At 53.9% G+C, this 12,940-nt stretch overlaps 1 protein-coding gene across 8 annotated transcripts in view; it reads right to left on the bottom strand.

Moving 5' to 3' along the window:
* Positions 1-12,940, bottom strand: part of SPNS2 (SPNS lysolipid transporter 2, sphingosine-1-phosphate) — a 42,178-nt gene that overhangs the window by 8,105 nt on the left and 21,133 nt on the right. For 6 of the 8 annotated variants that reach the window (XR_006693165.3, XR_010582226.2, XR_006693166.3 and 3 more), the window contains 2 exons: positions 6,336-6,472; positions 150-301 (listed from right to left, as the gene is read on the bottom strand). Coding sequence is in view for 4 of the 8 variants with exons in the window: in XM_045375594.3 (XP_045231529.2) it covers positions 150-301; positions 6,336-6,472 (289 nt within the window). In the remaining 4 variants the exon portion in view is untranslated. The remainder of the gene's footprint in view (positions 1-149; positions 302-6,335; positions 6,473-12,940) is intronic. The other 2 variants (XR_012425148.1, XM_074018281.1) reach the window with 1 other exon arrangement.

Genomic DNA, 12,940 nt, shown 5'->3' with positions numbered 1-12,940 from the left:
TCCAGGCATTTCTCAAAGGCTGATCACCTACATGTTTAGTTCTCTGAGGGCGCCCACCTGGGCCAGAACCCCAGGGAGTGGGAGCACTCAAAAGTCCAAGGGAACCTTGCCCAGATCCTCACCCAGCCCCTGGCATCTCCGGCTCTCACCTGCCCAGTGGGATGGCGAAGTAGAAGACGGACAGCATGAGCGTACGCGTGTTCTTGGTGAAGAGGTCGCCAATGATAGTGGGGGCGATGGTGGAGTAGCTGGCCTCACCGATGCCCACCAGCCCCCGGGACAGGACCAACAGCCAGAAGTACTGTGGGGAGGGGTGGAGGATACTGGGGGACCAGCTACCCATTGTCTGCCTCTCATCCCTTGTTCCCACTTTGCTCCCTCCCCCTGCAGGGCCCAGGAGCCAGGAGAGAGAAGGGTGAGGGTGCTGGTGGGCTGCACCTCCGTAAAGACCACCTCCCCGGGCCACTCCGGGCCTCAGTTTGCCCCTCTGTGTAGTGGGTCTGACGGGGCCAGGACTATCCCAGCTTGAGAGTGGTATGGCCCAGGCAGGCCCCTCTGTCCTCATAGGCACTGGGGACACAAGCCTATGTCTCCACTACTCCACCAACTGGGAGACCTCCTCCCTGGTTCTGACTCCACCTCGGGAGCCTCAAGCCACCACCCTCCACTCTGTCCCTCCCCCAAGCCGGGTGGCTGGGCCAGCCCTGGCAGCACGGAGGGCCCAGTGTGGAGTGGGGAGTGGGCAGGGAAGCCCAGGGGACCCAGAACCCCCCCCCCCATATACATCAAAGGGCAAAGCCTGGCTGAGCGGGGAAGGGTGGGGCCCTGCCAGCTGCTGGTAGCATGACCCCTTTGATGTGGACCTGCTCCCTCCATGCCCCAGCTGCCCGGGGCCTGAGAACCCAGCCTGGTCATCTTTCCCCAGCCCCACCCTGGCCACCCATCTGGCCAGCATCGCCCACGTCCAGCCCTCCCCCGGGTCTCCCTGACTTCCCTCCATCTGCTCACCTCGTTCCTGGCTGCTGTGCCTGCAGGTGCTGCCTGCGTTGGCCCATCTCTGACCCCTTCATGCTTGTCTCTCCTCCTCCTCCCTCTCCCCATCTCCCTATTTGCCCTTAGCTCCTCGCCTCTGTTTCTCTTCCTGGCAATCGCCTGCCTACAGCCTTGGCCTGTTTTTCTGTTGGGTCATTTGTCTCTTTTGCATTAATTTCTTCTTTTTCTTTTCTTTTTTTTTTTTTTGAGACGGAGTCTTGCTCTGTTGCTCAGGCTGGAGTGCAGTGGCGCGATCTCACTTACTGCAACTTCTGCGCCCCGGGTTCAAGTGATTCTCCTGCCTCAGCCTCCTGAGGAGATGGGATTATAGGCACCCAGCACCACACCCAGCTAATTTTTGAATTTTTGTAGAGATGGGGTTTCGCCATGTTGGCCAGGCTGCTCTTGATCTGCCTGCCTCTGTCTCCCAAAGTGCTGGGATTACAGGCGTGAGCCACCACATCCGGCCCTCTGTGTGCTTTTAAAGAACAAACATGAGGCTGGGCATGGGGGCTCATGCCTATAATCCCAGCACTTTAGGAAGCTGAGGCAGGAGGACTGCTTGAGGCCAGGAGTTCGAGACCAGCCTGGGTAACATAGCAAGATCTTATCTCTACAAAAAATTTGAAAATAAGATAAAAATCAGGCCAGGCATGGTGGCTTACACCTGTAATCCCAGCACTTTGGGAGGCCAAGGCAGGTGGATCACAAGGCCAGGAGTTCAAGACCAGCCTGGCCAAGACATTGAAGTCCCTTCTCTACTAAAAATACAAAAGTTAGCCGGGCATGGTGGCGGGCGCCTGTGATCCCAGCTACTGGGGAGGCTGAGGCAGAGAGTTGCTTGAACCCAGGAGGCGGAGGTTGCAGTGAGCCAAGATTGCACCATTGCACTCCAGCCTGGGTGACAGAGCAAGACTCCATTTCAAAATATGTATATATATATATTTATATGTATGTCAGCAGGACATCATGGTGCATCCTAGCTACTTAGGAGACTGAGACAGGAGGATCAATTGAGCCCAGGAAGTCAAGCCTGCAGTGAGTTATTATCACACCACTGCATATCAGCCTAGGTGACAGAGCGAGACCCGGTCTCAAAAACACATTTAAGGCTGGGTGTGGTGGGCTCACACCTGTAATCCCAGCACTTTGGGAAATCAAGGCGAGTGGATCACCTGAGGTCAGGAATTCGAGACCAGCCTGGTCAACATGGCGAAACCCCATCTCTACTAAAAATACAAAAATTAGCCAGGCGTGGTGGCGGGCGCCTATAATCGCAGCTACACAGGAGGCTGAGGCAGGAGAATCGCTTGAACCTGGTGGTGGGGGAGAAGGTGGCAGAGGTTGCAGTGAGCCAAGATTGCGCCACTGCACTCCATCCTGGGCGAAAGAGCGAAACTCAGTCTCAAAACAAACAACATTTAAAAATAAAATGAACATGAAAGGAAACCCTCCATGTATCTTATCCTGTAACTTGCTTTTGCCCCCTCATTCTTATTTATTTATTTATTTTTTGAGACGGAGTCTCGCTCTGTCGCCCAGGCTGGAGTGCAGTGGCCGGATCTCAGCTCACTGCAAGCTCCGCCTCCCGGGTTCACGCCATTCTCCTGCCTCAGCCTCCCGAGTAGCTGGGACTACAGGCACCTGGCTACCTCGCCCGGCTAGTTTTTTTCTACTTTTTAGTAGAGACGGGGTTTCACCGTGTTAGCCAGGATGGTCTCGATCTCCTGACCTCGTGATCCGCCCGCCTCGGCCTCCCAAAGTGCTGGGATTACAGGCTTGAGCCACCGCGCCCGGCCCTCATTCTTATTTTTTTGAAACCCATTTATGCTAGTTAATTAAGATCTAGTTCATTCTTTTCCTATTGAGTCTCACAGGGCCGGGCACGGTGGCTCACGCCTATAATTCCAGCACTTTAGGAGGCTGAAGTGGTAGGATCACCTGAGGTCAGGAGTTCGAGACTAGCCTGGTCAACATGGTGAAACCCCATCTCTATTAAAAATACAAAAATTAGCTGGGTGTGGTGGCGGGCGCCTGTAATCCCAGCTACTTGGAAGGCTGAGGCAGGAGAATCACTTGAACCTGGGAGGTGGAGGTTGCAGTGAGCCGAGATTGTGCCACTGCACTCCAGCCTGGACAACAAGAGCAAAACTCTGTCTTGGAAAGAGTAATATATACCATTAAACTGTGCGCACCAGTGATGGTTGTTTAGATTGCTTTTTTTCTTTTTTTTTTTTTTTTTGGTATTACTGTTCTTCTTACATGCATGTATCTACAAGAGAGAAACAAGAGTTTCTCTCTTGAGTGTATACCCCAAGCAGAAGGCTGGGCCATGGGAGATACACAGAGTTTTACAATATCCTGCCATTTCGCTCTCCAAAGAGGTTCTACCAATTTACACTCCCACCAGCAGGGCTGGAGTCCCCACAGCTTTGATCACACTTGGTACTGTCAGCCTTTTTAATTGTTGCCAATCTGACGGGTGTGAAATGGGATCTCATTGTTGTTCTAATTTGCATTTCCCTGATGACTAGAGAAGCTGAGCACCGTCTCTTCCGACATGTATTGGCCATTTGGGTATTTTCTCCTGAAACTGTAGCTATCTCTTGCCCATTTTTCTACTGAGTTATTTGTCTTTTTCTTGTTGATTCATAGTTATAGATTTTTTTTTTTTTGAGACAGAGTCTCGCTCTGTCACCCAGGCTGGAGTGCAGTGGCATGATCTCGGCTCACTGCAAGCTCTGCCTCCCGGGTTCACACCATTCTCCTGCCTCAGCCTCCAGAGTAGCTGGGATTATAGGCACCTGCCACCACGCCCGGCTTTTTTTTTTTTTTTTTTTTTTTGTATTTTTAGTAGAGACGGGATTTCACCGTGTTAGCCAGGATGGTCTTGATCTCCTGACCTCATGATCTGCCCGTCTCAGCCTCCCAAAGTGCTGGGATTACAGGCGTGAGCCACCGCACCCAGCTTATGTTCTAGATTTTAAGAGCATGCTTTTTGCTTTACTCTCCCCTTTTGGGACTTTATTCTGCAGGATGGTTTGAAACACAGGCCAAACTTTTCTTTCAATCCAGTTGGATACACAGTTCTTCCCAAACCACTCATTTGAGATGCAACTTTCATCCTATACTAAATCCCCGTAGAAATGAGGACTCTGGCTCATTGATCTTAGTCCATCCCTCTGCTGTTTTAGTTAGAATCGCTGTATTTTGATAACTGAGAGGCAAATCCCCTTTCACTGTTATTTTTTTCACAATGTTCTTGGCTATTCCTGGGCATTTTCTCTGCCAAATTAACTTCAGAATCACATTGCCAAGGTCTACCAGAAACCCCCATGGGATGCAAATTGTGACTGCAATGAATTTATGGCTTCAATGGAGGTGACCTGTTTCTCCCTCTGCCTTTGCTTATCTTCCCTCCCCTTCCACACAGCCGGAGATGGACCCAGACCTGGCATGGTGGTCCTAGACTTACTGGTCAGTCCCAGGAGCAGCCTCAGAGGTTGGTGACCAGGGGCCTGGCCAGGGGCAAGATGAGGCCCTGAGGGGCCTTAGAGGCCTCTGGTCCAGTCCTTCCTTTTGACTGTGGCCTCCAGGCTCTGCTTGCCATCCTGGGCCTGGAGCTTTACCTGACCTGACCCTCCTCTGTGAAGCTGCCCATGAAGGAAGGATGTCCTTGGCAAACCTGCTGATTCTCTCTGCCCTCCCTCCAGAGTCCCTACCATCAACCCAAATCTGACCCCGCCACTGTTCTTCAGACTTTTCCAGAGCTCAGCACTGCCACAGAAGGAAGCCCAGGCCCTCTAGCCTGGCATTCAAGGTTCTCCATGACCCAGTCCCTGCTTTCTTTCCAGTGAGAATGCAATCCTCAATCTTTTTTTTTTTTTGAGATGGAGTTTTGCTCTTGTCACCCAGGCTGGAGTGCAGTGGCACGATCTCTGCTCACTGCAACCTCCACTTTCCGGGTTCAAGCGATTCTCCTGCCTCAGCCTCCCAAGTAGCTGGGATTATAGGCATGCACCACCATGCCTGGCTAATTTTTGTATTTTTAATAGAGATGGGGTTTTTCCACGTTGGCCAGGCTGGTCTCGAACTCCTGACCTCAGGGGATCCACCTGCTTCGGCCTCCCCAAGTGCTGGGATTACAGGCACGAGCCATCACACCTGGCCCAATCCTCAGCCTTTCAACATACTCCACCATTTCTGCATCTGTGTGTTGACTCCCTCTGCCCATGCTACCTTCACCAAAAGGTCTAATCTCACAGTCCCGCCTGCCCAGTGCAAATGCCACCTCCTCCAGGAAGGCTTCTCTGACCCCATGGATTTCAAGAGACTGCTGTCTCTTTAGTGAGGACTCTCAGCACTTTTTCTGCACCTCTTGAAGGCTCTGAGCACAGGTGCTCCTGTCAAATCTTCCTACCCCGAAGCCTGGGTGCTCCCAAGGACAGAGCTATCCTGAAAGCTCCTTGGAGACAGATCATGCTCTCCCCTTCTTCCTTCATCTTTCTCTACAGCAGTCATCATGTGATTGCCACTGTCTGCTTGAATATGCCTCGAGATGGGAAACTCACTACCTAACAAGGCAACGGTCTCATCTCTGGAAGGAGGAACAGAAACAATGACTCGCCGGGCACTCAACCTGTTCCAGGGTCTGGACCTTCACAGCTCAGCTGCTTCTCATGGGAAACCTTCAAGTTGGGAAGTATTATCCCCATTTTAAAGATGAGGAAACTGAGGCTCAGAGACATTAAGAGTACGTTCTTCCAGGTCACAAAGCTAAGTAGGCAACAAAGTTGGGATATTCAAGCCCAGGCCTGTGGGAGCTAAATGAGAAGACTCTTGTTTGTGTTGAATTGATGTTTGCTTCTCTGGGATGTCGACCCAAGAAGTTAGCTGGTCATCAGACCAAGTGCAAACTGAGCAAGAACCAGAGAGGGGTAGTGACTCCCCCAGGGTCACAAAGCCAGGTAATGGCAGAGCCAGGACTAGGACGCAAGGCCCTCACTCCTAGGCCAGACTTGTTCTTTGCATCCATCCCAAATCAGAGGGCCACTCAGGAGGAGTCAGGAGGCCACATGGGCTGGAAGGCTCTCAGGTCAGAGGCCAGTGTGGGGAAGGCCCCAGCTAGAAGACTGGTTTACAAAAGTACCCGAAGGCCACCTCATCCTTCTGCACCGGGAAGACAGTGGGGTTCAAGCAGAGGAGCTGGAAGCCCCGGGCTGGATTAACACCAGCCAGTAAGACTGGCCACTCGCCGGAGGGAGCAGGACACCGGTCGGGGGAGAAGCCTGGGCGGGCCTCACCTGCTGGGGAATGAAGGAGCTGGAGAAGGTGACGGCCGACCAGAAGAAAATGCCACAGCTGAGAATCACCTTCCTGTTGAAGCGGTCGCCCAGGTAGCCGAAGATGGGGGCAGCCACCATGAAGCTACAGATGAACACTGCAGGGAGAGGAGAGCTTGAGGGCCAGCCCAGGTCCCTGCACCCCAGCCTCCCGGCCCATTTCACGCCAGCTCGAGGCCAAGCGTCTGGGCAGCAAAGGGACCAAGGAAGCAGCCCAGAGAGGCAGCCTCAGCCCGAGCTGCACCTCAGGAAGGTGGGAAAGGCCTTGCGAGGTCAGGCACATCCATGACGCCATCCTCTCCCATGTATGTCCAGTTCGTCCGGTTTGTCCAGGTTTGGGTGAGCCCTTTGGGTACTTTTTAAAAGAGCAAAGATCTATTTATTGAATGTTTTCTACACGCCAGACACTATGCTAGGGACTTACCATGTCGTATCTCACTTATCTTTTTAAAATTTTTAAAAATTTTTATTGTTTTGAGACAGGGTCTTGCTGTGTCACCCAGGCTGGAGTGCAGTAGCATCATCTTGGCTCACTGCAACCTCCATCTCCTGGGTTCAAGAGATTCTTATACCTCAGCCTCCTGAGTAGCTGGCATTACAGGCATGGGCCACCACGCTTGGCGGATCTTTGTATTTTACTACAGATGGGGTTTTGCCATGTTGGCCAGGCTGGTCTCCAACTCCTGGGCTCAAGTGATCCACCCACTTCAGCCTCCCAAAGTGCTGGGATTACAGGTGTGAGCCACTGTGCCCAGCTATATCTCATGTATCTTTGTATCTCATGTATCACGTACCTTTCCAGCCCCCTCCCACCCCACAGATGTGGAGACACACTCAGAGGAAGAGCGACTTGCCCAAGACCCCCCAGGCAATATGTTCCAGTGGGGATCTGACCCCAGTTGCCTGACTCCAGAGCCTGTGTTCCTTATACGTTACCACACTGCACTTCTTATTCTACTTGAGAACAGAGGTCAGAGAGGGGAAGGGATCGACGAAAGGTCACACAGCAAATCAGGGCAGAACTGGGCCTGGAACACCCGATTTCACACCTGCCAGACCACACAGCTGCCCTCGCTCCCAGCGCACTGCAGGGCCTTTCCTAATGGCTGAAAACAGTCATCCATCCGTCCATCCTTCCATCCTGTCATTCAACAACAACAACAATTTTTTTGTACCTACAAGGCACCAGGAACCGTTTTAGGTGTTCGGGATACATCAATGAACAAGAGAGACCCCATGGAGCTTTCACTCGAGTGAGGAGAAGCAGACATTAAAGAAATAAACAAATCGATAACACAGCCTGTCAGACGGTGGGAGGGGCTGACACAGGAGCGTGGAAGGGTGTGTGTGAGAGCAAGTGGATGCCACAATTTTACATTTTTTGAAACAAGAGTCTCACTCTATCACCCAGGCTGGAGTGCAATGGCACAATCTCGGCTCACTGCAACCTCCGCCTCCTGGATTCAAGTGATTCTTCCACCTCAGCCTCACGAGTAGCTGGGATTACAGTCATATGCCACTGTGCTCTGCTAATTTCTGTATTTTTAGTAGAGACGGGGTTTCACCATGTTGGCCAGGCTGGTCTCCAACTCCTGACCTCAGGTGATCTGCCTGCCTCGGCCTCCCAAAGTGCTGGGACTACAGGCGTGAGCCACTGCGCCCGGCTGAGAAATTGATTGATATAGGTAGCTTAGCTGGTGTTTTGTTTGTGAGACTGCGTCTTGCTCTGCTGCCCAGGCTGCTGGAGTGCAGTGGCGCGATCTCCGCTCACTGTAACCTCTGCCTCCCAGGTTCAAGCAATTCTCCTGCCTCAGCCTCTTGAGCAGCTGGGATTACAGGTGCCTGCCACCATGCCCAGCTAATTTTTGTATTTTTAGTAGAGACAGGGTTTCTCCATGTTGGCCAGCCTGGTCTCGAACTCCTGACCTCAGATGATCTACCTGCCTTGGCCTCCCAAAGTGCTGGGATTACAGGCATGAGCCACTGCACACGGCCACCACAATTTTAAATAGAGCAGTCAGAGAAGGGGATATTTCAGCCAGGACCTGGAGGAGGTAAGGAAACAAGTCATGCAATTATTGGGGCAAGAACAGCAAGTGCGTATGCCCTGGGGCAGCAGTTTACTTAGCATGTCGGAGGAACAGGAAGGAGGCTGGGGTGGGGCCCCGGAGCCCACTGTGATGACTGTGACGTCCATGGGTGAGAAAGGAAAACATGAGGGGATGCTGAGCAAAGGCCGTGACCTGGCTTTGTTCTTCCAGAACAAGAGGTTTGGAAGACTCCACAGGGAGGCCACTGCCAGTGATGGGAGGGGCCTGGGAGGCCCCAGGTGGGATGAAGAGGCCCAGAGCAAGGCAGGGTAGACCCTAGGTCACACAGCGAGGTGGCCCCCCATTCCTCCCCCTAGAGCAGTCCCATAGCTGATGGGCAGATGGCCAGACAAAGGCTGGGAGCGGCAGACATGGCAGCCAGTTGGCCTCTGACCGCCAGGCTGAACGTGTGTGTAGCCCCGGCTGCTCCTCCATGGGCCTGAGACCCTGGCGAGATGGGACCTGAGAGAAGAGAAAGAGGGAGGGAGGGAGGAGGAAAAGAGAGAGGTGAAGGAGAGGTGAGAGAGCTGGGCAGAGCTCCCCTGAACCTGGCTGGAGGAGTGACTACCCCTCTCTTACGCGAGCAAGAACAGGTCAGCGAGTGTGCATGGGTGGTGGGTGTACAAGCAGACCTGTTAATTCCAGAGGCCTTGGGTAGAATCAGCATGCGGGTACACAAATCCGGGCATGAGACACACACCCTGGGCTCAAATTCACCTCTGCTCCCTCCCGGCCAGTGACCTCAGTCAGGCCACAGCCTTTCTGTGTCTCACCTTCAGTGGTGTGCTGATAAATGTTTAACTGGCTCTGAAAAAGGGGCAAGAGGAGCCCTGATGTAGCATGTTTGCTTTTTTTTTTTTTTGAGATGGAGTTCTGCTCTTGTCGCCCGGCTGGAGTGCCGTGGCGCCATCTCGGCTCACTGCAACCTCCTCCTCCCGGGTTCAAGCGATTCTTTTGCTTCAGCTTCCTGAGTAGCTGGGATATAGGTGCCCGCCACCACGCCCAGCTAATTTTTGTATTTTTAGTAGAGATGGGATTTTGCCATGTTGGCCAGGCTGGTCTCAAACACCCTGACCTCAGGTGATCCTCCTGCCTCAGCCTCCCAAAGTGCTGGGATGACAGGCGTGAGCCACCGCGCCCGGCTGTGTTTGCTCATTTCTGTGGTGTAAACGCTCCGCCCTGGCTGAGTTCAGGCTGCCCACATCATGTCACTGATGGGCGTTGGAAAGGGATGTGCAGAAACATGCCATTGTCCAGTGTTTCTACCACACAAATAGAATAGACGCCACTCACCATAGGAACACAGATAACGCCTAAACACAGCCAAACAATTAGGAAGTGAGGACTTTTGAGTAGTTATTACCTTTGTTTCTGATTATTTAATTGTAAGCTGATATCATTTAGTTTTTAACAATGGTTGTATTTTACGACCAGCTCACACACCATTCCTGAAATGTTAACAATTGACTCTCACGAGCCGGCCCGAGCCAGCGCCAACATCCTCATCTGTAAAATGAAGATAAAAATAGCCGCTCTCCAGGGTGGGTCTGGGTGCTGGATAGCACGTGCAAGGTGCTTAATGCCACACCCTGCCCAGAGCGGGCCGGCCTTGGTCAACACTGGGCCCTTGTTTAAATTAGTCAAGGCAGAAATTATTTCCTCACATCTAGAAAAGGAATTTTTCCTGCTGGGCCTGCCTCCAAGGGCCTGCCCGAGATCAGATCAGAACGTGGCAGGAGGGAGATTTCCAATTGCATCAGGACTGACACATGTGAGGAGGAGGAGGAACTGTTTTCTCTGTGCTTGTCTGTGCTAGGTGGGGAGCCGACAGAAAGCATCAGAAGAGAAGTTGCCCCCTGTCTGGTCAGCGGCAGATCCTGTTCATAGGTCGCTCTGTTTAAAGGACAACCTATGCTGGGGAACCACCAAAGAGCTCCAGATCCTGCCAGGATAATGAAGAGAGGCTTCCTGGAGGTGGTGGCGTCAAAGCTGGGCACTGAAGCATGCATAGAAGTTTACTGTTACGATAATACTTAACATCAGTAATACACACTGAAATATAAACTTCAGATCTTACGAGCAATATTATATAATGGCTCATGAGGCATCTGATGCTTAGTGTTCATAATAACTGCAGTTAGTATCATGGAGCACTTATTATAGGCAAGGCCCAGGATACAGACTTGACATATGCACAGATGATCTCATTGGATTCTGTTCTCTTCATTTTACAGAGGAGACAATAGAGGCCAAAAGAAGTGATGTCACACAGCCAGTGTGCGGCTGAGCCAGAATTTAAACCCCAATTTGGCAGACTCCAGAGTCCTTGCTCTAAATCACTCCACAGACTGCCATGCTGGGAAGGGGGAAGGTCCCAGCTGATGTTCCCAAGGTCAGGGAAAGTTCAGGGCCTGTTGAGGACAGCAAGGAGACAGGTCAGGCCATGGCCTGAGGATGCTGAAGAGGAAGTAGCGAGAGACCAGGCTGTGGAGGGAGGACTGGGCTCAAGACCAGGACAGGATTTGGTGTTTAGAAGGTGACAGAGAACCACAGCGCACTCTCTCTACCCCGCCCCCCAACGCCATGGTGGGACCCTTGAAAAAGCCCCCTACCCAGGGAGGTGAAGAAGGGCTGGAGGGACGTGACCCAGACCTTCGCCAGAGCCCGGCCATCATGCTCCATTCTCCCCTCTTGCCCGCAGTGGAACAGGAAGCACAGGCCCCTCCTAGCTCTTTCAACCCTTCCTTGGTTTCTGGCTGCTCACTCAGATGGGCAGGAGCCCCCAGGACTGCAGGTGGACTCCTGGCAGACGCTGGCACGTCCCATCCCCACCCAGCGGCCCCAGTCTGATGAACCTGCCCAAGCACCTTCGTGCCCTTAGCTCACCTGATCCTCCCCACGTCCACCCCCATCTTACAGCTGGGGTCACTGAGGCCCCAAGAGGTGGAAGAAGTTGCCCGAGATGACAGACCAAATTAGGAAGGCACAGTCTGGACCTGCCTGCCCCTCAGTGCCTTCCCTTGGGACACGGCAGTCCAGGGCCAGGAGGGACGTGAGATCCGTCACTGCCGCCCTCCCTCTGCTCAGGATAGACAGGAGGGAAGATCCCCTCCTGGCCCTCTGGAGGTCACAGGCTATGAAGGGGCCTGAATGCAATCAGGGTAGGGACAGGGAGGGGGCTGAGAGAATGTTCCTGGCAGAAGGGACGGGATAGGCGAAGCCTTGCCCATGTGAACCGTGTCCGATGGGGACACAGAGGCCAGCAGGCAACTCTGCTGAGAATAAAGACCAGCCTGGGCTGGGCCTCCAAGCTAGAAGCTTCCCCTGCCCACCACCCCGCAATCCCGTGGTCTTTGTTTGTTTGAGGAGAGCTTTCTGGGCAGACTGGCAGCCCCACCCCTGGTTTTGGTAGGGGCGGCTTTCCCAGCAGCTCCCGCGGGGACATCCTGTGGAGGGTGTGGGGAAGCCCTCACTCGGCTCACGTGTGCTGAGCCCACAGGTCTGGGACAATGGAGAGGCAGGGCAGGGAGCCAGGGCTGAGCGGGCAGGGCCGCGACAGCAGGGAGGGAGGAGTTAGAGCAACCCGCCTGCCTCGGGGTCTTGGGCCAGGGCCTCGCCCCCTCCTCCTCGCCGGGCTGGCAGGAGGCCGTCAGAAAGCCAGAAGGGTGGACGCGTGCTGTCCACCTCTCATGGCAGCCCAGAGCTCAGAACCCCCACGGGGACTCGGTGTCCTGGTGGGCAGCCCCAGGACCCCCATCCGTGATCAGGGGAGCCATCCCCATGGCACACATGGCCTGTATGACCCCAGAAGGCAGCTTTGGAGCAGGAGAGGGCAAGTCTGGGCTTGGGGGAGCCCTGAGCCCCCACTCTGCGGCCTTGGAGCCTGCATTCGGGCCTTGCCTCAGCCTGGGCTGAACCACGGCTATTTTTACATGGCTGATCTGTTATTTGGAGAAGACTCGCCATCCTCCACATCCTGTGGGCAGGGAGGGTGCTCAGGCAGGCATGGGTGGGGCAGGGGCCAGGCTCTGCCATCCAAGGGACGGCCTAGGCTGGCCAAGCTGACGGAGAATGTTCAGGACAGATGGCCCTGTCAGCGCCTGAAAGCTCACCACACTCAGACTTCCCGGTGGAAGGACGGGAACCACCTGCTCCGTGATCCCCTGCTCAGGATGTAAGACCTGTGTTGGCCTCTCAGGCCTCAGGGTGAATGAGGTTTTGGGGCCACCCTTTAAACAGAAGGGCCCTGCGGAACAGCCACAGGGGCTGCCCAGCTGTGCCTTCAGAACCCAAGTCTGCTGAAGCAGGAGCCACTGGGCTGGTTAAAGAGGGGAGGGGAGAACGGCCAGAAGGAGACTCACCCCCAACAGCAGAGGCACTGTCTGGTTTCAGTCTGAGCTGGCTCTTCCTCTGTCCCCACTCTCCCTCCGTTCCCCCATCCCCATCCTGGCACTTCCTCGTGAGCCCACAAACCCC

The sequence above is a fragment of the Macaca fascicularis genome, chromosome 16 (genome assembly GCF_037993035.2).
Source record: "Macaca fascicularis isolate 582-1 chromosome 16, T2T-MFA8v1.1".
Taxonomy (NCBI): Eukaryota; Metazoa; Chordata; class Mammalia; order Primates; family Cercopithecidae; genus Macaca; species Macaca fascicularis.
Note: the sequence above shows the minus strand (reverse complement) of the source record. Positions and strands in the feature narration are given on the sequence as shown.